At 34.8% G+C, this 26,512-nt stretch overlaps 1 protein-coding gene across 1 annotated transcript in view; it reads left to right on the forward strand.

Moving 5' to 3' along the window:
* Window positions 1–3,751: 3,751 nt before the first annotated feature.
* The window catches only part of IL7R (interleukin 7 receptor), a 55,101-nt gene continuing 32,340 nt past the window's right edge, over window positions 3,752–26,512 (forward strand). Inside the window, exons 1-6 of the mRNA XM_032205566.1 lie at window positions 3,752–3,820; window positions 5,501–5,683; window positions 7,459–7,551; window positions 8,229–8,402; window positions 11,690–11,878; window positions 11,970–12,092. Coding sequence (XP_032061457.1) covers window positions 3,752–3,820; window positions 5,501–5,683; window positions 7,459–7,551; window positions 8,229–8,402; window positions 11,690–11,878; window positions 11,970–12,092 — 831 coding nt within the window. The remainder of the gene's footprint in view (window positions 3,821–5,500; window positions 5,684–7,458; window positions 7,552–8,228; window positions 8,403–11,689; window positions 11,879–11,969; window positions 12,093–26,512) is intronic.

The raw sequence follows: 26,512 nt of genomic DNA on the forward strand, positions 1-26,512 counted from the left end.
TACTGCCTCCTTTGTGGACCGTAGCCTCTTCTCCCCATGAACCAGTAAAGAGTTTCCTAGAATAGAGGTAACTAGTACTTAATCTTCTATGGAGTCTCCCAATAATGATACGTTTGTGATGTAGGCTTTATTGTACCTTATGGAAATGATCTGATTCTTGTGGCTTGAAGTACACATACAAGTTTCTGATCACCTTAAAGTAATTAAATCAACAATTCACTGTGTTTCAGTAAACAGCCTAACACACAGGACTTTAAAAATATGTTATTTCTCAAAACATATAAGTCAAAAACCTTCAGGAGGTGATGTTATTGCTGTTAGCACTCATCTGTTTGACAATGTTTCCCTAGCTTTTGCTTTCATGCTGAAATTTATGGTAGAATTTATGGCTTTAAATCCAGATGTTTCTTCCTTCTTCTTTTCCCAACAGACTTTAAGCTAGCCAAATCTACTTCTCCTTTTCTCTCCAAGCTTATGTTTTTTTTTTTTTTTCCCGATGTATTAAGAAGTGCTGAGGGCTTAACTCCTGATTTCAGGATTGGAGGCAAACAGCAGAGAGTGCAGACTACTAAATCAAATTGGCAACTGGACTTTGAATGCTCACACTATGAAATTAATATTCTAATACATTCCATATATTTCTACCACTTAAATCTTTTTCATAAACTTAACAATTTTCACTTCACTGTTCCACTTCAGAGATCATAGAATGGTTTGGACTGGAAAGGACATTAAAGACAAAAGCTTTTAGCTGTAGAGCATAATGGCTCCTTTCAAAAAGGATATAGTTTGGCTGCATTACGGAAAAAACTGTTAGACTTTTTTTCCTTCTTGTTTTTCATTGTTTGTGTTTGCTTTATAATCTGAAAACTTACTGTCTTGACCTTCCAGAAGTGATCATAGACTGACCAAATCAGTCTTGTCTCTTAAAATTTCATTTGAAACTTTCTTTACATTTTTTTTTTGTCTTTACCGCAGAGATTTTACATTGAATCCTCACTGAGCAAAAAAAAGTCTGTTTCTGAATGGACAGACTCATATTTATCCATTGTATTTCAGTATACTTCATTCTGTGTTTTAATAATATACATGAAGTTCAAAGTTACTGTTTGCTTATAAGCAAATCCATGCCTATTTTACAAAATTAAGTTTTGTTATCAATATATACACGTGCCATATATGCATGTACTTATTTAACTTTTGATTGCTTTAAATTAAAATTGACAGAGCTATTTATCTCTAACTCCCAACAGCTAATCCTATGAAACTTTTTAAGCAATTAAATTTCATTTCAGAGTTTAACAGACAATATTCTGTGTTTACCATCCTATTCTCTAGCGCATTTACCAAGGGTAGATGTAGATTTATGATTAACTAAAATAGAGCACAGTGAAAGAAAAGGTTGGTAGGTGTTCAATATACAAAATATGTATGTGATTGTGATTGGTATTTTTAAAATGCTTATTAACTGTCAGTGTGATATGGGAGGATAGATTAGTGATCACAATGGAGATCAAGACAAGTATCAAAATAGCTGTAGTTTATTGGAATATTTGACATTTTGCTATTAAATAGGCCCTACATTATTTATTTTAAATGAGAATGTATTATGCTTGGGTTCAAAGATAAAGCCAATATGAATACTATAGAATAGCAAAACAAGTATTTTCCCACATGGCCATTAATATAAAAAAAATAGATCCCCTTTAACAAAAGAAGTCTATTTGAATATATTTTTTATTGATTTTTATTTTATTTCATTAGGTTTTATATATAAGAAAGTATTTATTGACATTTTTATTGACGTGATTAATTTGAACCTTGGAACAAATTACCTTCCTGATGCATGGATGAACTTAACACTTCCAGATGTAAGTTAACAACTATTTTCTTTCCTGAGGTATTTCTTTGTATAGAAGATGAAGCATTGCCTTTCTGTGACAAAGTCAAGAGAATAACTATTATAGGGCATTATCAGTTTTTCCTTAAATTTTTCCCTTTCACTAGAGAAGACAAAGAAACGACAGTGTCAGGAGTTAAATGCTTGTGTTAGCACTATACTTACTTACAAATTTCAAATTACACCAGTTCCTTAGAAACCATGGAAAATTCACTTCCAGGTGTTAAATTAAGACTGTTTTTGTTCTTTGTTATGAGATAGGAGAATGAAATCTGGAGCTGTATGACCTTAATCTTATTTATCCATGATTTTCAGATTTAGAAACATGAAAAAATTTAGTCTTTCCAAATCTTTCATCACAGAATTCATTGATTATTTTGAGATGCGGTTGGTAAATTGTATGGGATAAAAATATCTAGTGTATGCTATTTTTAGTATATTTTGATAATTATTTCTGGGAGTTAGTCACAAATCACATTAAGATTTTAATTGGACTACACATGATGGAAGCAGCTTTATTCAAATATTCTTCACACAGATGAATTGCACGAGTAAACCATTTTAAAATCGCTGAGTGATGGATTTCCATTGAGTTTAGTGAAAACTAGTCACAGCTGTCATCAGTATGTAAAAAATCTAATCTTAGCACAGGAAATTAATTATATGGGGAAAAGTATTAGCAAACTGAATATTTGACTCATAGAGCACATGTGCATGTATCCCATGTTCTTTATTCTGTAAGAGCTCTTAGTGCTTGTAAGTTCTATTTTTATTTTAAGAACAGGATTTCCTTTAAAAGAGTTTCCTTAATAGCATGACTTTAAAATGAGACTTTTAAATTTATTGTGAAAGCAAGAATTGCCATGCTAAAGGAAATGAATGAAGCATGACCTAAAGTGTAAGTTTATTCTGCACAAGCTATTCTGAACAGAAGTCGCTATTTCATCTTTACAGTTTGTGAATTAATGTAATTTCAAATACGTTTTGAAATTAAAGTAAGCAGTGCTATACTTGCCAATTTTAGGGCAGGTGGCATCTACAACATTATTGAATTGACTCACTCTGTATTGCCTAAGGCCCTAAGCCCTCTAAATACATTTCTTCCATCTGAAAATCCAGTCTGCAACCAACCAGATGCTTGACAATGAAATCAGTATTTGGAGAAGAACATAGTGTAGAGGAACATAATAAGTTCTCATCACACCAGTAGTGCAGAAATGAACTGTGCCAGACTCGTTACCTCCATCACAATGCTCTATCAGGAGATCTTACATGTTTCCCTGTTTGTGATCAGGACCCCACCCTACTATCCACATACTGCATCCTCAGCTGTAAAAGAATACATGGCAAGATGCAAAGCAGCTTTTCTATTGATAGTTTTTGATACCTGGAAACACTACTGGAACAAAGAAAATCCATGTTGTGAATACCTGAAAGAGTAAGCAAAATAAGGCCAAGGCACAGGCCCTATACTAAATTTTGTACTCATGCCACTAAATTGTCAGTTCAGTTCCCCACTAACACACACTAAGAACCATTATCTTGTAGGCAGCTTAAGTATAACCCCTGATTTAGGAAGTAGGAGTACTTATTTAGATGTATACCAGCTGCACATGCCAGTTAGCCTCAGTGACAAACAATGATCTCTGGTCTGTTTTATTTAGTGATAATGTGATGGTGCACCTCCAACTCCCCACAACCTTCACAGCTTTATTTTCCATAACCCTGCTTAAGAAGATAACCACCAGCAGCAGTCATGGTGGGTGCCATCTGGTCACAGTGGATTCATGAGGGACAGTTAACAATACAACAGCCAAGAGGCTAGCTGAGCAAAGTGCTCACCTGACCACAATGCTGGTCAATGTCAGACTCAAGCCAAATTTGGAAGAAACTAACATCTATAGTGACACAACACCTATAGTATGCCGATATGATTGTTAGTAAATCATCTTTTATCAGGAATAGTGTAGCCAGGAAGACCAGGGAGGTGATTGTCCCCACTGTACTCAGCTCTGGTGAGGCCACATCTCAAGTACTGTGTTCAGTTTTGGGCCCCTCACTACAGGAAAGACATCAAGGGTCTGGAGTATGTCCAGAGAAGGGCTATGAAGCTGGTGAAGAGTCTGGACTAAAGTTCTATGAGGAGCATCTGAGGGAACTGGGGTAGTTTAGTCTGGAGAAGAGAAGGCTCAGGGGAGACCTTATTGCTCTTTACAACTACCTGAAAGGAAGGTATGAGGAGCTGGGGGTCGGCCTCTTCTCACAGATAACTAGCAATAGGACTAGAGGGAATGGCAACAAGTTGTGCCAGGAGAGGTTTCGATTGGAAATTAGGAGATGTTTCTTCTCAGAAAGAGTAGTCAGGCATTGGAACGGGTTGCCCAGGGAGGTGGTGAACTCACCATCCCTGGGTGTATTCAAGGACAGGTTGAACATGGTGCTTAGGGACATGGTTTAGTGGGTGTCTATTGGTGGTAGGGTTATGGTTAGACCAAATGATCGTGAAAGTATTTTCCAACATTAATGATTCTATGGTTCTTTGTAACCCTATAAAGAGTGAGCCAAGAGCCCTTTGATTTCTCCTGCATGGCAGTGGGCTGCAGGCCAGGATCTCTCCTTGAGTAGGAATGCCTCACAAGGTCTGCCACTCAAGGATGAGAGATTCCTTACTGTTGATTCCTTATCCACAGCAGATACTCAGTAAGTGGCTGATAGCTTGCTAAATTTTGTAAGCTTTGCTAAGATTAAATTTTAGATTGGTTGTGCACATGTAATCCTTTAGAAATAAATCATTGACCAACTGTGGGACTAAGTTTGGATCTAGCCACACCTAGGCACCTCTGAGAAGGAGTTTAGAAGGCAAGGGGATCCACTCTGAACCGCATGACTGCCAAGATCATTTGTTTGACCCTTTCCTCTATACAGTAAATATCCAAGCGTACCTCACTGTCTCAAATCTTATTGTTGTCTTATTTATGATTAAGCTTTGTTAGATCACTACATTTTATCAGTAAAATACATTGCTTCTTCTCTGTTATGAGTAAAGTGCATGTAATTTCCATTCATGACAGATACAGAGTTAGCCATGCATTCTACAAGAAACCAGAGTCTTGAAACTAATTCATAAGGCTCTTGCTCTCCCTCAAAACTCAGCTGCTCACTATACAGGGAAAAGAGATAGGAGACTGGTCTTTTTATGTGTTTATATTTGAGAGAAGCAGTGCTCCAAGAGTTTGGGGTGAACCACAGATGCCTCTCACGAGGACATGAGGCATAAGCACTTGAGGGCAGGTTTTTTACTGTGTAAAGCCTCTTATTTACTACGTGGAACTATGCTTGTGCGTCCATTGGAGTTACTGTAAAGTCACTATAAGCTGTAAATTTCATAAATGTGTCAGTGTAACTGCACTATGCAGACAAGGAGGAAGTAGAAAGAACTCTGAATCCTTTATACATCTTTGATGTATCTTTGACATATACAAATCTCAATGGATAACCTTGTCCATCCTAAATAGGAAACAGAACTAAGTATGCATAATATATAAAGAATATATGTTTATGCATGCATATTTGACAATATTTATTATTTTATTTCTATAGTTGCAAAATCTGACATCTGCATTCACAGTGAACTCAGAACTGATTGACTGGCGCAGATTCCTTTTAGCAGCAGCACAGCCTTGGCCAGTGCCATCTCTGACACAACTTCTCAAAACTCTCAGTATCTTCAAGTCTGTTGACGTAGCTGGATCAGGCTTAGTTACACAGGAACGCTATATGCAGGTTATAATTCTTTTCTCTTTGAATATTCATTTGTTAATCTCTTTGTATTGAATAATATATTGTCAGGTTTATTCAAACTCAAAAAAATCAGCCTGTGTTTTAAATGTTTTGCTATTTGAGGGTGCTTTCTAGTGAAAATTGTCTTTAGAAAATTGAGGGTCAAATATTTACCTTATCCATATATATTAGTTACAAAAATCAGACTGATTAATCTTACATTTTAATTCCATTTTCTATTTAAGCCATAAATTAATTAAAAAAAAAATCCTTCCTGTCCTAAAGAAACTATTCTGTGAGCATTTTAACTACAATTAGCTACCATTGCTATTGATTGATACTGTATGTCTCTTAACACACAAAAAAATTGCCCCAAACAGAAACAAATACTTTAATTTAGATAGTCTCACCAGTTCTAATTTAATTAAATATCTTGAGAATTTTTCCAATAAGTATTTTTTTGCAAATGAAAATTGTTTTTCAGACCTTGAATATATAGGAAATTAAACTATTCTTTGATACATTCTTTTGTTTAAAAAAGGTTCTATTTAAACCTTTGCATGGCTTAGAACTGTTTTCAAAGAAGCAAGTTTTGTAAAAAAATATCAAGAATACTTTTTTTTTTTTTTTTCCTTTTAATATATTTGACCTACTTCTATACATTTTCAATTTTACTTTGGATTTTTAATCTTAGAATGACTGCTGGTTCAGTCTTTTAATGTGCCCTAGCCAATACATATACGTATATATTGGATATATATATATTATACACAGTATATATGTGTATGTATGTGTATATACATGTATGCATGTATACACAAATATTTCATAGCTCTGTCAGTTTGGATTTGGTGATATTAAAATAATTTCAAAAATGTTTTAACCAAATTTCATAGAACCTTTAAAGTAGTTAGTTTTAAAACTGTCTAACATTAGATTTATTCCAAAATTAAATAAAGGCTGTGTTATTCCAGAAATCTGCCTGTTTTAGAACTTCTCTGATTAATTGAAAACTTGCTGCAGAACCACATCCCATCCAAGACTGGTAAAAATATAAATAAATAAAGCAAAATTCTGCAAAGCCAGAAACCCACAAAATTTGCAGGTCTACATGCTGCATCTATTTGTCTATTATGATAATTTTTACTGAAATTTGAGAGTATACAAATAAACAGATTTAAGACATTCAAGGCTGTGAATTAACATTTTTAACATAGGATCCTAATTATAAAGTAATACTAAGTGATCAAAACATTTACACACTTCAGGATCAGAAATGGTTCCCATTCAGTCAGCTCAAGGTAAACATGCAAGTGTGTACATTCATTTGTTTATTGACCTCCACCCCTGTTAGTTCTTCCAAACTTCCCTGAGAGTACTGAATAAACCTACAGTCTTCTGCAGTTGGTTAAGGACTGAAAAGGACTAGAAGGTTTATAAACACACAGGTAACTCTCAGCTGAAGATCCTTTTTTTCAGAAGAAGCCTATATAAATGTGGGCAGGTTTAGTATGCTGGAGTAGATGTAGCTCTGTAAACATTACAGGACACTTATTTGTTGCTGGAAGTAGGCATGCATGGGAAGAACTATGACTCCCAGGTTGCACTGAAGTGTTTGGACATTTCCAAAAGAGCAGTTAAGACAAAAGCTACAGGGTAGCAGAGGATACCCTGTAGGTATCCTCTAGATAGAGGATAACTGGTCTGTTCAACAGTTACAGAGCATAAAGACCACTTTTGTTAAAGTGTGAAAATAAATGACTTTTTTTTTTCCTCAGGTTGGCTTATGGTTTACTGGAAATGAAGATCTAAACAGTACAAAAGATTGCACAGAACCTTTGCCTTTTGATAGGCTAGGATGTCTCATAAAGGTAACTTTGAAAACAGCTATTTTGAAGAGACCACTCACTATTCTAACCCAAGAGTTCTCATTTTGAATTTTCTTAGGTATCTTCTTCCATAATTGCTGCAATGTTTTGGTGGCTTTTGAGGTCAGGTGGTACTTCATGATATGGCTTCCATGTATAGAAACCTCAAAGTTGGAAATAATGTGGAAAGTAGGGACAGGAATCTATGAATTCTCTTTCAGTATTCTAAACCGTAGTCTTCTCAGAAAGACTTAATTATTCCTGTTCTCTATTGAACCACATAAATTTTGCTATACAGTGAACAACTCTGTAAAGAATGAGAGACAAATGATGGGAGCATCTATGCTCCCAGACATCACTGTGGAAGAGGGAGATGCAGGTGTAATCTGAATACAGGACAAAGGTTTGGACCTACCTATAATGATATCACATTTGGTGAATTTCTTCTTGTTCTGATAAAATCCTCATTCTAAAAAAATAAAATAGTACAGTTTCTGTTTCCTGGAATGACTCAGACACGACTGATTTATCTCAATTTACACAACCTCAACACATTTTTAAGGATAGTATCACTTTTCAGCTGTCATTACTTATGTTATCCTTTTCTGTACAGTTTTTTATTTGTATTTGTTCAACATTCATTAGTAGAAATTAATGTATGTATTTTTGTCCTTTTATAGTTTTTCTTCAGCTTATTTGCTGATACCAGAAAAGATCCTGCTCTGCTCAACTATATTGAGATGCTACTTTATTTTGCTGCTCATTCTGATCCTGTTGAAGGTGTCTACCGAGCACTTAGCATTGCTGCTGGAACACACATTCATAGAAAAGAAGAATCTTCTCTTGTATGTGGGGTAAAATATTTAAGTAAAATATTAGAGAATAGTAATGATGCTTGCTAAATTATAGGTTAGCTCAATTTCTGTACATATCTATATACTGAGTAGGTCCAGCCCTCACAAACAATCCCACTGACTTCATGGGAACTCTGCAAATAGTCCCAGTAATTTTGGTACTAATACTCAGAAGTATTCTTCCAGAAGTCTGAAATGTTGCTTGTTAAATAACAAAAGTTTAAGACATTTCCTGGTAACTACCCCTTGTACAGTTGAGGAGGTAAAAACTGAGGACATTCTTTGATCTAGTCTTAGTCCAGCTACCAGTCCACGTGAGTAGGACTATAATGTAGTATATGGTAATGTCATTTAAAGATATAAAACCTGTTTTATTGCTGTTCTTTACCTTCTTTCCCACCACGTTTCTTTGAGGTATTTAAAAGTGTATACACTTCTATAAAACTTTGTTACTGTGTTATAGTTAGCCTGTACATCAGAAGGCTTATTACTAATTATTTAATGTGAAATAATTTAAAAATATATATTTTGAGTATGAGTTTTTTTAATACATGTTGAATGTACTGTCAAATCCCATAAAGCTCAGCTTTTGAATTATGTTAGTGTTTGTGAAGTATGTTATTAATTTCCCATTTTTTTTAAAGACTCCTAACTGCCATTAGTAAATGCACTAAATACATCAACTGTGTGTTGCTTAAGTATAAGTCACTTTTTGAGACATACGATTTATATTGGTACACACTTGGAAAGAGCTCACTCTGCTAGATAATAAAATGTTTCAAATGCTGTCACGAACTACAGTGACTTTAGCATTTTTCTAGTACTTGAAATACAGCTATATTCTCCAGAAACAGTAGAGAAAGAACATTATTTTACCACACACTGTTACTTCATACATATTTATAATCACATTTTATCACTTATGACATATATTATTGTACTCCCCTCTGTCTGTTTTTGCTTTGCACAACACAGTTTTGGAAAGGGAACATGTGAAGTGAGTGAAGAATTATTTCGAATTGACTGAAGAGAGAAGGAATAGAAGTTTTTAAAGTGTCAGTGTGAGAGTGTGAATATACCACTTACCTTTTCATATGTCATAGGAAAAAAAAATAAAAATAAAAATAAAATAAAAAAAAAATAAAAAGGAGAGCACAGAAAGAAGACTGTGTTCCCACTTAGATACAGTAGATCTGAACTTAGTACCCCATATACCAGTGTAAAATTCTAGCTATCTGGACATTGGATATAAAACAACACAACCTATTCTCCTCAGTGCTTTTTGTTTGGCTTTGTTCTTTTGAGTTGGAACTTCTGTAACTGCACGTTCATTATCACCTAAATGTGGAAGGCTTCATAAGGCTGTGAGTCACAGGTAGAGGAAAACCTTTCCCTCCAATCTAGAATTAAAAATTTATCTCCGAAGGGCAAGATTTATATGTGCTATGATGCACGTCTCTCAATGTATTATACAGATGGTTTGCCTAATTCTTCTTGGAGAGTCCCTTAGAAATCTAGACATATCTAAGAATTAGATTCTGTTAGAACAGCTTGCATATGTAGATTCTCTTTGACTTTATAGTTGTCTGTTCTAAGTTGGTATCCCAGGGCTGATAGAACATAACCTTTTAACCTTTTCTTTTTTCTTATACCTTGTCTTCTGTATGTGTATCCTTTACAGTCCCATTGAATACTGAGAGAGAGAGAGAATTAATAAAATCCCACTGCTCTGAAATGAATGTGAGTTTAACCATAGGCTTCAGTAGGGCCAGCATTTCATGCAGGATATTCAACAACCACGAGGGGGCAAAATGTAAACTATGTAACTCCTGGACTAAAAATGGAATGTATTAAGGCACAAGATATGTACCACAAATGTTGTCTTAATCTCAGCACTGTGTCCCTCCTAATAAAGAGGAAAATGGTATGTTGAATTAAATGAATTTTCCTATTGTTAAGCTCAACAAAATGTTGTTCAGCTTCATGAGGTCCTTTCTCATCTTTGTGATAACAAATACCTGGAGTGCTTTTTGTTGTTGTTGTTTGTTTTTCTCTTTGGTCATCTGTAGTGTCATCACAAAGACATCTCGTCACTTGTTTATAACAAACAAACAATATACCGAACACCTAATTATTCTGCATAAAGCCTTTCTCACCTTTTACTGTGGAGAGCTGGTGAACTTATGTTAGCTCTTAACCAAAATGAATTTCATAAAGTGACTCTTTGTATTGGACTAGAAAATTCATGCTGCCTTTTTTTTTTTTTTTTTTTTTTTTTAATCTGAAATTTGTGGAAAGCAAATTTCTCCAAACTATGGTTTACTGTATTTGCTTTGATTTATTACTTTCTGGTGCAAATCACTCAGGGAAGAGATTGTCCCCTTGTATTTGACACTGGTGAGACTGCACTGTGAATACTGTGTTCAGTTTTGGGCCCTCACTACAAGAAGGATATTGAGTTGCTTGAGCAAAGAAACGCAATAAAGCTGGTGAAGGGACAAGTAAACAAAACTTATGAGGACCAACTGAAGGAATTGGGATTGTTTATTCTGAAGAAGAGAAAGCTGCGAGTGACTTCAATGCTCTGCAATTTTCTGAAAGGAATTTGCACTGAGGAGGGTGTTATTCTCTTCTGTCAGGTGATGAGGACACAAAGAAACAGCCTCAAGTTGCACTAGGGAGGTTTAGTTTAGACATTGGGAAAAATTTCTTTGTGGAAAGAGTGGTTAAACATTAGAACTTGCTGCTCAGAAAAGTGGTGGAGTCCAACCCCCACCATCCATTGAGTGAGTATTGAATATTTAAGAGATATGGGGACGTCGCACTGAGGGACATTGCTTAGTGATGGGACTTGGTAGGTCAGGATTATGGTTCAGCCTGATGATCTTGAAGTTCTTTTCCAACCTAGATAGTTCTATGATTCTATGAATTGCTAAGCTTACTCATGTAAACAAAAAGTTCTTGGTAGTGTATTGTAAATTGTAACTGTTAAGTATTTTTATATTTTGTTGTTCTGAAAAATACTAATTTCTCAGAGGAATATTGGCCAGGTTCCTGGAAAAAGATGATTATTTCATTTCTCCTGTTGTCAACATCATAGATATTTCTGGACTGTCAGGACCCATTCATTCATCTCATAGTTTGGTGGATAATTTTGTATAGGCTGATGACTTTTTTTTTTGGTAAGAACTGAAGTTTGAAAGTATAATCCATTGATCCTTAACAAATATCTAGATGAAACAGATGATCTATTGACTAAATTTTATGCCTGTGTTTTATTTTCTTAGGCTTTCCCTTATATTGATGTAGTGACAAATGAGGGACCTTTAATAAAAGATGAAAATGAAGTCTTGAAATACACAGATGAAGGAAAAATTTCACTGGCAACTCTACTCAAAGTGTTTCATGATGGAGCAAGTACAGATGAAGATAATCATAGATTTAGTAGCTTGGAGAAGGAAAGCAGATATGATAAGGTAGTCTGATGATCCAAAGGAGGTTTTGTACCTTACATTATATGTTACAGAAATACCTGCTGTAGTTAACAGTTATTATTTTTTCTTTAAGCATTTCATAAAAATATACAAAGAATTAGGCACTGAAGATCTGACACCTATTCCAGTTGAACTCCTTTTGAAACATCCTTTCATTCAAGACTTGATCAACAGGTATCAAGAGTACAAGCTTATTGTAAGTATTGCTTTCAGGGACCACAAACTTTGCAAGTGTTCATATCAATATTTGCATTATCCCAAAAACATTGTTTATTTAGATACTGTCAATTTGAAGTGTAGATGAAATATACATCATAGAAGATTGTAGATTAGATCAGTTGTTTCATTGTCAATGAAAGCATCCATCAAAGAGTGCACTGCTTTCTGACTGATTTTTTATACCTGTCTAGCTGGCCTGTAGCTGCCTCCAAGTTTTCTACTGCCTTGTCACAGGTGGCAATGCATTTCCCTGTAAGGAGTGAAGTACACAGTATTTATCATATTGGTCGTACTCCTTATTAGTAAAAGACAAGACATATGAATAAAATAATCTATTTGTTGAAGTTTAGGCTGAAAATTTATTTGTTATAGTAGGAAAAGATACAAAAGGAAAACATAAAACAATGACCACTCAATTAAAGATTATAACTATTAATCGTATCTATTCTGGCTACTTTAATCATATAATCATATAATCACAGAATGCTTTGAGTTGGAAGGGACCTTAAAGACTATATACTTCCAACTGCTGTGCTATGGGTAGGGATACCATCCACGAGACCAGGTTGTTCAAAGCCCCATGCAATGTATGTCTCAGCAAATTTGGGAAGATAGACATCATGGAATGACAGGTTATTCCTCCCTCCCCTTCCCCTTGCCATCTTTCCTGATCCCTTTTATTTAATCATGTACTGCATTTCCTAATTCAAACATTTTTTCCATCTTCTCTGAGTTTCTTGTAGACCACAGCATTTCTTAAATGAGCTCTTTGTTATATAGATGATCTATCTCAAGAAGTATTCTTAACACACATTCAACATACTGCAAGTTCCCCATGAAAAGCAAGTGTGATGCAATTAAAAGTAACACTTAACTATGCTGTGAAAAGAGTAATGCCATATGTATATATTCCATTATTTACAAGGAAGGGTACTGTATTTGAAAACCTTTTCTCACAAACTAATAGCTGAATATCAAGAGCAGAATGTTTGTTCTTAATCAAAATTTCCAGCTCTACTTTAAGAAGAAAGTATTTTATACAGCTTGAAGAGTAGTTTGCAGTATATATTTAAAATGCATATTCTGTACTTAGAATGACAGGATGATATTCCATGACTGCACCAGTAAATATTGACTGCTGTTTTATGCATGAAATCAACTAACTTTCAAATTCTGATTAAGCAGGGGAGAGCTAAGACTAGAAGTTCTTGCTCAACTTTACAACAAATTACTATATTCACCAGCAAACATGCATAGAGAACCAGTGGCCATTGTTTTATGTAGAACAGGTCAGAAATCTATGCCCTTCAGGAATGACATTCCTCTGACAATTCATAGAAGTATATTTGGTGAACAGGTAAACTTTTTTCTTCCTAAAGAAAGAATTCCAAAATAAGTAAACAATAATTTTAGCATCAATTATTTGTTCAGAAATTCTCCAGAGACTATAAAAATCTCTATAAAAATGAAATCCAACCACAGTGCTGTTATTTTGAGATCTTTTACAAGATAAATATAGCAAGGTAGGGTGTGGTTTTTAAGGTTAAAATGTTTCTACTGCTGCAGTCACAAACAGTGGAAAATGAAATGTTTTGCTGAAAACCATAAATGAAATATTTAGCTTACAACTTGTAAAATCTGTTTTAGGGCACCATATTCCTTTGGTCTCTTGATGGACTATTCAGTTCTAACCAGTAGTATCTCTGATAAAGAATATCTGCTGGTGAGATATATAGATGTCTTCTGAAGGGAGTTTGTTTTTTCAGTTCATATACCAGTAGGCTGGCAACAACCTGCATGATGACAACCATTCTGTTAGCCACAGTACAAATGCCAATAAGTGAATAAACTTGGAAATTCTATTATTTTGTCATGTGGTCTTTTTCATCCTGATTTCTGGTCCTGAATAGAACTTGCAAGTGGTTTTCCATAATTGACTTTTTTTTTTTTTTTTTTTTTTTTTTTTCACTTATCAGATGAAATTTGTTTCTTAGGTATAGCCAGACCAATCCTACATGTTTATGTAGACACTTCATTACATTCTGAATGATATCATTTTAAATACATTCAATAGTAACAGAGAATATTTTTCTAGCTGGAAAAAACAAGCAAATTTGCTTTTTCTACTCTATGGGTTGGTCTAAAAATAAAAATTAAGGTCATTTTCAGGGCTGTTATTATTTCATGTTAAAAATGTCATACTTCTTCCATCCTGATACTATCACAGATACAAGTACCCAGAACAATAATACATTTTAGTAACTCTGTGTTTTGATTGTGATAAATTTAAATAGTCTGCATTGTATTTTATTTCTACAATTCTTAATACATTCATTTTGAGTGAACTACATTCTTACATTTAGTGAGGATAACAAGGTAGCTTAATAATTACCATTCAGTTATAACCATTATGCATTTGATAATGTTATGTTAAATTTTTTATCCTGCTTTCAAATCCTGAGTGGTATGGTTGCCACTACTTAATTCATTTAAAAATAATAATAATAATTTTGAAGGCTGGGATACCACATTGTATTTTGATATATCTATTTTTTGAATACTTTCAGTATAGGTCCATGCATCAGGCTTGTTCCTTTTAAAGTAATTATCATATTATTACGTCTTTTATTGTTGATTTAGTTAATTATTTCAGTATCATTACCCAGTATTGAACTCAGTATCATTCATTTAAATTGAAGTTCTACTGGGTTAGGATTTCTAATAATGTATAGTAAACATATCTATCAAAATATTTATTGATAAGTTGAGCAAATATTACAAAAACTGCTTATACTCACAGCAGCCATTTAATATTGCAGAACTCAACAAGCATTCAGAACTCCACATGTCATTTAGCAGAGTAAAAATGCATTCTCTCTCAGGAAGAGTTCATGAAGATTCTATTCAGTAAGGTTTAAGAGGCAGACCATATAGTTCATAGTCAATACTTAATGGTTTGGAGGAAAGAGCATTGCTGAATCACTGTCTAATTGTAGGCAGTAACTGTAATACTTATGAAACTTGAGAAGACTTTTTCATGTGGTGTTTTAAATGTCCTAGTGTGCAAGAGAAGGAAAATTAAACTCAGTGTTTAAATACCTGGTCTAAATGAGAGACATATGTTATGTTTCTCTTGATCATGTATTCTATATCCCATTAAAAAAAAAAAAAAAAAAACAAGAAGTGCAAATATACAAGAAAAATAGCATGTTTCTTATATTAAAAATGATAAACATTTTGTTAATATAACAGAAACATTATGTCTGCTTCTTTAAGTACAGACATACTAAATCTATGGGGGGACTATTTCACCCATGTTTTGAGGTTATTTAGTTTTGCTTTCCTTTGTAAAACTGGTAGCTACATAAATTAAATCTGTCTTGCGGAAACCTTCTTTCATATGCTTAACACATTCTTAAATGCTGTTCTATCACTCTCTCTTTTTCATCCAATTAAAATTTGTGATCATATCATTCTTACTTTTAGACTGATATTTAACATATATTTCTGTCGCATTGCTAGAGCATAAAATTTCCACTTCCCACACACAAGAACACAATGACAGTATTGGAAGTGACTGTGTATCTCATTTGCTCCATGATGATGAGCAGTAGCTTTCTCAAACTTATTTTTTACAAGAACACATACTTAAATTTAAAACACTCATAATTCACATTCTATCATGTCAGAAGCACTACAGTTTACTGAGATCCTCATCTGCTTTGTGTGGTAGTGATAAGTACTGATAATGAGCTTACTGATGGTTCCATTTGCTAACATTTACTTTTGTCGAACCGGAATTGAAACTTCATTTCTGACTCAATGTACTGAAGTAGGCCTCCTTAAACTGAAGTGTTTCTTAAAGTCAAGGTAACTGTTAGCACTACCTTCCAAAACTAAGGACTGGTAAAATTAATCTTTTAACCCAGTTCTGTATTCACTGAAATGCTGCTCATACATTGCAAGTAATATGAGGCATTGTTCAATACAAGCAGTTTATGCTTTTGAAAAAAAAAGGCTCTATCTTCAAAATAGGCACCAAATGCATAGTGGAGTATGTATTTGAATCTAAACTCATTTATTTCATAAAAAATCTGAATATTCACTTACTGTTTATTTTTATAACACAAAATATTTTTATAACACAGTTTGTGTTATAAAAGATGCAGAACTGAAAAAAAAAAAAAAAAGCAAAAAAAAAAAAAAAAGCATATATATATATGTCTGTAATGTCTAAAAGGGGGTATGTATTATTCCAACTGTTGTAGTTACTTATTTTCTTTTATTTCCTTGATGTGTTAAGTTCAGTCTGAAATGTGAAGACACAAGAAAAGAAACTTCTGAAAAATTTGTCTCTGTATGCTCTTAATGATATTTGCTGGTTTAAACAACAATTTTAAACAAGAATTTTAATGACTTAAATGACATGGTTAAGGAGATGCTTAAGGTTTCTGCTTACTTTGAGAACTGTGTTTTAATACACCATAGTTTCATAAAACCACGGAAAGCAATGAGGTTGTATGGATAACATGAAAACACCATCTCTGTGATAAGAATGAGACATCAGTAACTTCTAGAATTTGCCATGAATACTGTTCTTTCTGCAATTGCCACTATATAGTTATGTTTTCATCAGTGTGCTCAACATAGTGCTAAAGCTGAATGACAGTGCTGTTTTAAGTGTTCTTTTGGGAAACATCTTATGTAACCCAGGGCAAGTGTAATTTATAGTAATGTATCACCATTGAAGTTAATTTTTCATCAGACACTTCTAGTGACTAATCAGAAAGCTCATACCATGGAAAGACAGACTTCATTATTACAAGTTTTGAGATGATCAAGTTGCTATGTGAAATGACCTTTTTTTTTTTTTTTAACTTTTCATTTTCTTTTTCATAGGATATTAAAATCTTTCTCCAGAGAGCTGAACAAGCACAGTCAATTGATGAGAAAACCACAACATACAAAGATATCGATGCATGAAAAATTGTGGTTCGTGAAAGCATATATTTTGTTATGCATGTAAGAAATGGGTGCTAGATCTCCACTCCTCCCTTCCACAGGAAAGATTTATTCATTTAACATTGAAAGAAACAGATTTTGTAGTAATTTTACATTTATTTGTTACTTTAAACTAATAATAATAATAATAATAATTTAAAAGCAACATACAAAACCAGAGAAAGAATATTATTAGTTCATTTTAAACAGTCGTGGAATTTCTGAATAAACGAAAGCTGGTTTCTGAACTTGAATAGAGCTGTTTGTGTTCTTTAATAGGTGGTAGAAGAATTGAGTAAATCAAGGTTTTGTAAACAACTTAAGACATCTGGTCAAATTTTGTTAATGTTTATAAGATATTAATTAAATTTGTTTTAATTTAATTATTATTTTTTTTAATGATGCAGTTCATAGCTAATAAAATAAGTAAATGAAAACATGGTCAGTATAAGGTCGGTATAAGCTACCAAAACATCATGATATACATGAAAAAGTAGTGCTTGTTAATAGCAGAGATGATGAATCTTTGTTATCCAACCTTTGTTTTCCTAACTTTCCATCACAGCCGAGCTTTGTTGCCACCCACTAAAACTCCACAGGCTCTTTGTGCAGTGCAGCACCACATGTAGCCCAAGGGGCTGGGTGGCATAGGCTGCTGCCTCCTCCCCCCTGGCCCAGTAACCTCTCCTCCCATCTTGTTGCAGAAGCGGTAAAGTAGGGGCTGTACCATTTGTGGTTCCACTGCTAATTCTGCACATAAGTTTGCTAGTCACTGTAATTTATTTTGGGGATCCACATAATTGTTTCCAGTAATCGGTCATAATTCATTTTTGAATCAGCATAGTGTGGTAAGGGGCACTGCATACACCAGCTACAAATTGCAGGTCTCCTTGTATGATAGGTGCTTGTCTAAAAATGTGTATGGCACTTGATGACACCTATCAGCTGCTGCATTATTTGGCAGATTAAACAGTCTTGGTGAAACTCTCCTTATTTACTTCTGAAGTTGTTGTTTCTTTTTCTACATCCACTGTGACTTTTTTGGCTCTCCTGGAGGTTGTTCTGGAGTTTCTTTCATAGAAATGTGCTTTTTAATAGGAATTTTTTGTTTCCTTGCAGTTTTATTCAACCTTTTCATTCTCTTGTTCCTAATGATGGCTATAAATAAGATATTGGGAACTGTATATTTTCACAAAACTTTTTCATATAAATCTTAGAATACTTTTTGTTTCTAATTAGTTCCTCGGGAATTCAACACTGAAATGTCTAATATCTCCTCGGCTTTCAATAGTACCCATTCTTCTGATCTACGGTTTCAAGTTGTTGGAAGACTGGACATGGCAAGAATGTATTTGTGATTATCAAAGCTCAATAGAACTTCCAATTTGCAATTTGACAACTGCCCAAGCTGTTAGCAAACCTTGTGCGCTCTATAATGTGTTACTAGCTTAGAAACATAATTAATAAGTAAATACTTCCAAGACATCTGCCTACTCATACCTGAACACTGCTCTGTCATTCTGGGGTATTTTTTCTGCATTTTGGTAGTACCCTGGTAACAATCACACAAAGCATTTAAAGCTTCCTTTCTCTGGTTTGATTCAGCAAAGCACTCAAACATATGGTGCTCTCTAAGAATACAAATAGTCCCATTGAAGTCAGCTAGCTCATAGGGAACCACAAACCTTTGTTGAGAAGTGCTCCCTGCACAGAATATTTTTACATTTTTAATGTATCTTTGTAACTTTTTAGTCAAGTTTGCTTGACACAGTATAGCACTTGCACGACATTTTCTGATGTTCCTAATGAGGGTTTTAAATTGCCTGCTTGAGCTATAAAACAATTATGTATCAAAAAAGGAATAGCAGCATGCAAAACAGAAAGGCTGGCATAGTTATAGCCAGTCAATACCTAGCAGACCAAGATGTAAAATAAATTACTTTTTTCCGGGATGATTAAAATTATAAATATTTTGTCAGATTTTTAAAACTTCTTGGTGACAATAATGGCAGGCTCATTTCTTAGTTGATTTCAGACAGTCGAATATTGAAAGAAAAGTTGGTAGACTAGCACAGCAGATCAAAGCATTTATGCATGATATACAAATTCAAAATAGAACCCAATAAGCTTATCACTTCAGGCAAATAATGTTGTGTCTCTGCAGTCTACATGTTTTGTGCTAACCACACCGGCACATTGTAGCTAAGTACTATCTTAGAAACAGATATAACCCTGTTGTGCCCCCGCAAACCATGCTAAAACCTCAACATCCTCGTTTTACTTATGACAACAGACTATACGATGCATACAAATTAATCTGCTTTGTTACCAGAATAATTTCTTCTTACAGCACGTACAACTCAGTCAGAATTTCATTGTATTTCATCCCCTATATTCTTGAGACATTGCATATGTATACTCATGCAAGACTAAGTCTTTTTCTTACTACAAGGATATTAAAAATTACAGCACAGTTCTCTTTTGGAAACTTTACATTTTTTTCTTTTTTTTTCCATTTTTAGTTTCTTTAGTAAAAGCCACCTTTAATCACTAGGTGTTGAATTCTAACTTTACATACTGACCTTCTCTGTGGGAAATTAGAAAGGTATTCTCAGAAAGGTTCTCCTATGGTTTGTAAACCCCAATGAGGTAAAAGGGAACTTCAGCTACCGAATATTGTAAATCGCTGTTTTAGATAGGATTCTTAAATTCTTGCTCCTTTTTCATGCAGTATATGTTTTATCAACGTCCTGGAATCGAACAAAATCATTACTGATAAAGTTCGAGAATAAGCATACATTCTGAATTTATGCTGACTAATAAAAAGTGAAATGGATTGTACAGTGAATTATGAAATAGTACATGTGAAAGACAGTACTTATTTCTATATCCCAAGGCAAAGGCATAATTTAAAAAGCAAAGAATATATGTCCTGACAACACCAACTTATTTTTTTATAATTGTTATAACTTGATTATAATTGAGTTTCATGGTGGATATCTAATAGACTTTGATTCCCTGCGTAATGCTGGGGCCCAGAGAACAAAATAGGTCCGATATTTAGGAATGGGGAAAGCTGAGTAGCGATGCATTCAGATTTAGCAGTGGAGTTATAGTCATATCTTGCTCAGTTTGGTATCTAAGCTTCAAGCAGGATGTTGAAAACTGGAAAGTGTTCAGAGAATAACCACGAGAATGATGGGAAATCATGTTTTGTACAAGAAAATTCAAGGAACTTGTTCTTTTTACTTCATCAAAGGAAAAGTTAAGGGGTGGTTGTGTCAGATTTCCATTTACAAGGATCCATATAAAAAGTTTTTTTTTTTTCCAGTAGACATATAGATATAGCAAGACTCCATGGCTGGAACTTTAAGGCTTCAAAATAACGCAGAGATTTTTAGCAGGGAAGAGGATCAAGTATTGAAACAAAGTAATGTAAAAATTTCTCATCACAGGGTCATAAAATGAAGATGGATAATGCTTCTGCTATTAAATCCAGTTTGTGATGGAAGCTGAGATGAAATATCTGCATTTTTGATATTAAAACATACACACACCAAAACAAAACAAAACAAAAACAAACAAACAACAACAACAAAAAAACTTGAAATGTAGTTCAGCTTTCAGTTAACCATTTTCAATGCATTGGGTCCTTTTTTTTCAAAGTTTGCTGTAACTTACTATTTTATTTCCTGTACCATTTGTGTTCAGTTATTCTTTTGTATGCTGCATAGAAAAAGCTTTGGATAGTCTACCTTAGAAAGCATGCAAGAGAGTTTATATTAACAATACTCTTATTATGATTAAAACAACTTACAGTCCATTCCTGCAAAAATGTCCTTGCAAAAATAAATAAATAAATAAATAAAAATAAAAATAAAAATAAAAATAATAATAATAATAATAAAAACACAGAAAATACTGCTGAGTTAGGAAGTCTCTTAACACTTACTGACTGGCATAAAATTTCTCTGCATAAATATGGCTCAACATTTCATTCTGTGAAGAATCCAGGCTGTGACCAATTCCCTATACAAAAAGAAACACTCTGGGCACATCTCTCAGGAAGCAGACCGGCACAGGGAGATTCAAAACACTTTACAATTAACCAGAACATTTTCTAAGGCAGTATTTTTCTCACTTCAGAGTGTGGCTATGTGATGTCACATTGTCACCATGCTAGCAAGAAAAGTTCCTCAATCTGCTCTGTGGTCCATACCTCAAAATTTCCACTGAGCATGAGGTTCAGCCATAGTTTCTTTTCACATTCTTTACAAGTGAAGCAAGCCATTTTTTGAAAAGCTTATTAGCTATGCTGAGTTTTCTTAATGCATAAAGACTGCCAAAGAGAAGTTCTCTAAGCCATTCAAAAGACACAGAATGGCAGATACAATCCAAAAATCAAGCATACTTCACAAGCTTGTATGCAATATTGTAGCTATAATTATGAAATTAACGAAACAGCAATCAAAAAAAAAATATCAAAAGATATTCACTTTATCAGTACAAATTGCTTTTGTACTGCTTTTGTTACCTCCAACAGATTCTATAACAAATATGCTCCTTCATAAATAAAGTGCAATTTTATTTCATTCCTGATTTTACAAACTTCCCTTGGCACTAGAATATAAAATATTTTGTTTCCTTTAATTTTAGGTAGAATGTATATAATGAATATTCTGTAGTTTGGCATCTTATCATTGGACATGTCTGCAAACTCCAGGACAGATGCAAAGGGCTGCACCTTTGGAAGGAGTAAGCTCTTGCAATGATAAACACAGGGGTTTTACTAGCTGGGGAGCAGCTCTGCTGAAAAGGTCCTGTGGATCTTCATGTACAGCAGGCTGAACCTAAGCCAGCAGCATGCCCTGGCACTAAAGGCCAAGAGCATCTTGTCCTGTATTAACTGGAACATACCTAGTAGAATGAGAAAAATCACTATTCTTGAGCAATTTCTCATTTCTTATACAATTGTGTGTCCAGTTTGGGGCCTCCCGATGCCAGAATAACATTAGCAAATAGCAGAAGGCTCAGTGGAGGGCCACCAAGAGGGCTGAGGGATTGACCTCTTTTCTGGAGAGGAGAGGCTAAAGAAACTGGGCTTGTTCAGCCTGGAGAAGAGCAGTCTTTGAGGGAATTTAACAGTAGTTTTACAACACCTGTGATACAGTTATCAGAAAGAAGGAGTCAAACTCTACTGTGGAATATGGCAAGAGGACATGAGAAAATGGGCATAATTTGAAACATGCCTCATTCTGAGCAGACATAGGAAAAAGCTGATGAAAGTCCTACAGTGGAACAGGTTGCCCAGAGAGGCTCTACAGTCTCTGTCCTTGAAGTTTTTCAAGACCTGACTGCATAAATGAGCATGTTATGCTGACTGCATGCTGCTGATGCTTGAGGAGGAGATTGGACTAGATGACCTCTGGATGTTTCTTCTGGATTATTGTCATGTTTATTATTTTCAGGTATACCATGCAAAACCATTGACTTCACTGACATTGCAGAAGCATAACTAATGGGCTCTTAATATGTAGTTCTCCTGGAGATGAAAATTGTTCAGAGTCCTATAGAGTGTTATTTCTTTTCTTATTAGCACCGTAATAAGAGGAGTGAAAAAGTGAATATACATCCTTTCTTTACTTGGATCAACAGGTATGACTTTGGCTATCTCCAGGTAGCACCACATTCATGCAGAAATGTCATCTTCCACTGTCACTTTTAAGTGTCTGCTCAATTTCATCCCTGGCTTTTCTATATATGCATTATGTATTTTATGAATAATTTGTATCTAGAAGTTGATTCAATAAAGTTAGAGTAAATAGAAATAAAACACCACTACCGACATTTAGTTTAGGAGCATTCATTTTGTAAAGGCAAGGGTAGTTTCCTGACCTATGAATATTCTATTCATAATTTTAAATTTCTCTCAAACATTTTGAATTTCATAGAATCATAGAATCATAGAATATCCTGAGTTGAAAGGGAAGCACAAGGATCATCGAGTCCAGCTCCTGGCACCATACAGGTCTACCCGAAAATTCAGACCATGTGACTAAGTGCACAGTCCAAACACTTCTTAAACTCCGACAGGCTTGGTGCAGTGACTACATCCCTGGGGAGCCTGTTTCAGTGTGCGACCACCCTCTCAGTTTCATTTTCTTTGTTTTCTGTAGTCACTTTACATTCAAGATTTCTTACTTTCATTTCTCATGTGCAGCATCTTCAGATGTCCATGTACTTCTGAATAGGTGGTCTTTAACTTAGCAATTTTGTCTGATAGACTTCTGGCTCATGGCCTTGCTCCTTTAGCATAATTCAATGGTTGTCTGTAATTATCTCCCAGTATGAATATCATGCCTGTTAAAAAATAGCAGCAGTACCTGCCAGTAGCAAAAAATGTGCCATGCCCACTTCAAAGTTTAATTTAGGCAAAGCCTTTGGTTTTCCTCTTTTCTTTTTCTCGTAACAATAGTTCATATTTTCTTTGTTTCAAATATGCGTATATATGTGGGCTGAACAAACCAAGGGACCTCAGCCACTCCTCATACATCTTGTCCTCCAGATCCTTCACCATCTTTGTAGCCCTCCTTTCAACATTCTCTAATAGTTTTATGTCCTTCTTATATTGTGGCATCCAAAGTTGCATACAGCACTGGAGGTGAGGCCACACCAGTGCAGAGCAGAGCAGGACAATCCTTTCCCTCAACCAGCTAGCAGTGCCATGCCTGATGCACCCCAGGGTGTGGTTGGCCCTCCTGGCTGTCAGGGCACACTTGTTCAACTCATGTGCAATTTGCTGTTGACCTGAAGCCCCAGATCCCTTTCTGCGGGGCTGCTCGCTGGCCTCTTGACACCCAGTCTGTACTTACAGCCAGGGTTGTCCTGTCCTACACTACATCCAGAATCCAGCACTTGCTCCTGTTAAACTTCATATTGTTGGTGATTGCCCCGCTCTCTCATTTGTCAAGATCTCTCAGCAAGACCTCTCTAACCTTGAGGGAGTCAACCGCTCCTTCCAATGTAGTGTTGTCTGCAGACTTAGCTCCTATGCATTCAAGTCCTGCATGCAGGCCATTTATGAAAGCATTAATGAGAACTGGCCCTAAAATGAAGCCCTGTGGAACCCCACTAGTGACTGCCTGCCAGCCCCATGTAACCCCATTTATTAGAACCTTGTGAGTCTGACTCGTCAGCCAGTTGTTCACCCATTGTATTATGTCTTTGTCTATCTGCATGCTGGACATTTTGTTCAGAAGTGTACTGTGAGAAACATTATCAAAAACTTTGCTGAAATCCAGAATGATTACATTGACTGGCTTCCCTTGGTCAACCAGGTGGGTGACTTTGTCATAAGAGGAAATTAAGTTCATTTAGCAGAATGCACCCCTCGTGAACCTGCATTGGCTGTGAGCAACAACTGTTGTCTTTAAGTGTGTTTCAATAACTCCCTTAATAATCTTCTGGGATTTTTATGGGCATTGTAGTGAGACTGACAGGCCCATAATTAGTGTGGTCTTTCTTCTTACCCTTCCTGAAAACTGGAACAACTTTTGCCAGATTCCAGTCAACTAGGACCTCTCTAGTTTCCTAAAACCATTGAAAAATAATTGAGAGAGGTCACAATGATGAGTACATGGGATGAATTGTGAGTACGCTGGGATTAAATGACCACAAAAAAAAAACACTTTGTGGTACCACGACAGCTTAAGTTCAGGTAGTATATGTTGGACTTGATTTAGCATTGTATTTTCATTTTTAGCACCATAATGATTAATAGTGACACAATGAATAACGCCTTTTTTTTTTCTTCTTCTTTTTTTCTTTTTAAACTGGGCATGTCATTCACATTGTTACTGGGAGGAAGCCTGAAAGGGAAAAAGGACGGTCTTGTGGTTAGAGTTCTGCAATAAGGATATGTCTACTTTGTGAAGTGTAATTCAATATAGAGGTGTCAAAGCTGGCTTTAAATAGGTTAATTAGTTAGTTCAGGCACTGGAAGCAATCCTGCTACAACAGAGGCTGGTAATTTACTGTAATGCCATGGCTAAATTTAGAGCACCTGATCTTCGTACTTCATACTACTTTAAGCAGGCATAGATTCTTTGGAGACAAAAATCAGTTTTCTGAAAAATGCTTCTCATCTTTTCATTCTTACTTTAGATAATAGAGGGTATTAGTTTATTTCAGGGTAAATGAGGTTGCCATGAATCCATAGCATTTTTTTTCCTTATTTTTAGATTTACATGTACTTCTTCATGTTTTCTGCCTAACACTTTTAACAACAATTAACTTTTACTTTAAAGGAAATATGTTTTCAGTACCTCAGCCGATTTGGCTTTTTTTTTTTCTCCCTTACCACTTCCTTTAAAATCTGTTGAATTAGATGAGCCCTCTGAGGCTTAGCCTATGGCATATTTTCACCTCTTATTACCTGAATTACCTAGACTACTTGATAGCTTTCTCTTTTCCTCAAGCAAACTATCCTAGTTTGAATTGACCTTTTTTCGGTCTAGAACTAAGGCAAAAGAGAAAAATCTTTCTGTTACTTCATTGTTGCCATGCTCAATAATAAGTCCAAAGGTTAAAATGCAGGACTCCTTAAAAATCCAAAGCTGAGCAAAGGAAGGGCTAGGGTGGCTTCTCAGAAACAGATAAATTAGAAGTAAGAAACAGATTTCCTCTGCTCTACCACTACCCACATCTGAACATACAAACAACAAAAACAATGGTAAGGTAAGGAACAAAATGAGGACAAACTCAAACTCAAACTCAAACTCAAACTCAAACTCAAAAAAAAAAAAAAAAAAAAAAAAGCTGGTAGTCAGATAAAATCAAAGAGATTGTTTCCTACCTGCAGTTTGTTTTGGACCATTTATATTCATAGGGTGATTTCTTGTCTCTACTAAAATCAGTGGGCTGTTTGTTATTCATTTCATACTAAGCCAAATTTTCATCTGGATATTTTATTTTTGATTGTGAGAGACCTCATCCTAGAGTACCCCACAAAAAGTATTTACAAAATACTTTTACATATTTATAAAATTTACAAAAAGTAATTGTTCTATTTTTTAGAAAAGTGTCCATGTATGATTGCAAGAGATAAGAGAAAGAGATTTCAGATCACATACCAATTTATTCTAACAGTTAATTACACTCATGTGCGACTTCTTCTTCGGACTAAGTTCTACCTTCAGAGTCCAGTGTTTGGACTTGTTTATGTTTTATGTTCCAAGCTGAAAGACCTTATTTCTTTTGGAAGCTAGATACAATGATGAAGTATTTTCTTTATCCTTCATTTAAAGTGAAAAAATAAACTGAAGTTCTGATGCCTCTCTGTATTTGTTTGTGTGGCATTCTCTTACATTACTAAGCTCACATTCTAGAATCAAGAAT

The sequence above is a fragment of the Aythya fuligula genome, chromosome Z (genome assembly GCF_009819795.1).
Source record: "Aythya fuligula isolate bAytFul2 chromosome Z, bAytFul2.pri, whole genome shotgun sequence".
NCBI classification, from domain to species: Eukaryota; Metazoa; Chordata; class Aves; order Anseriformes; family Anatidae; genus Aythya; species Aythya fuligula.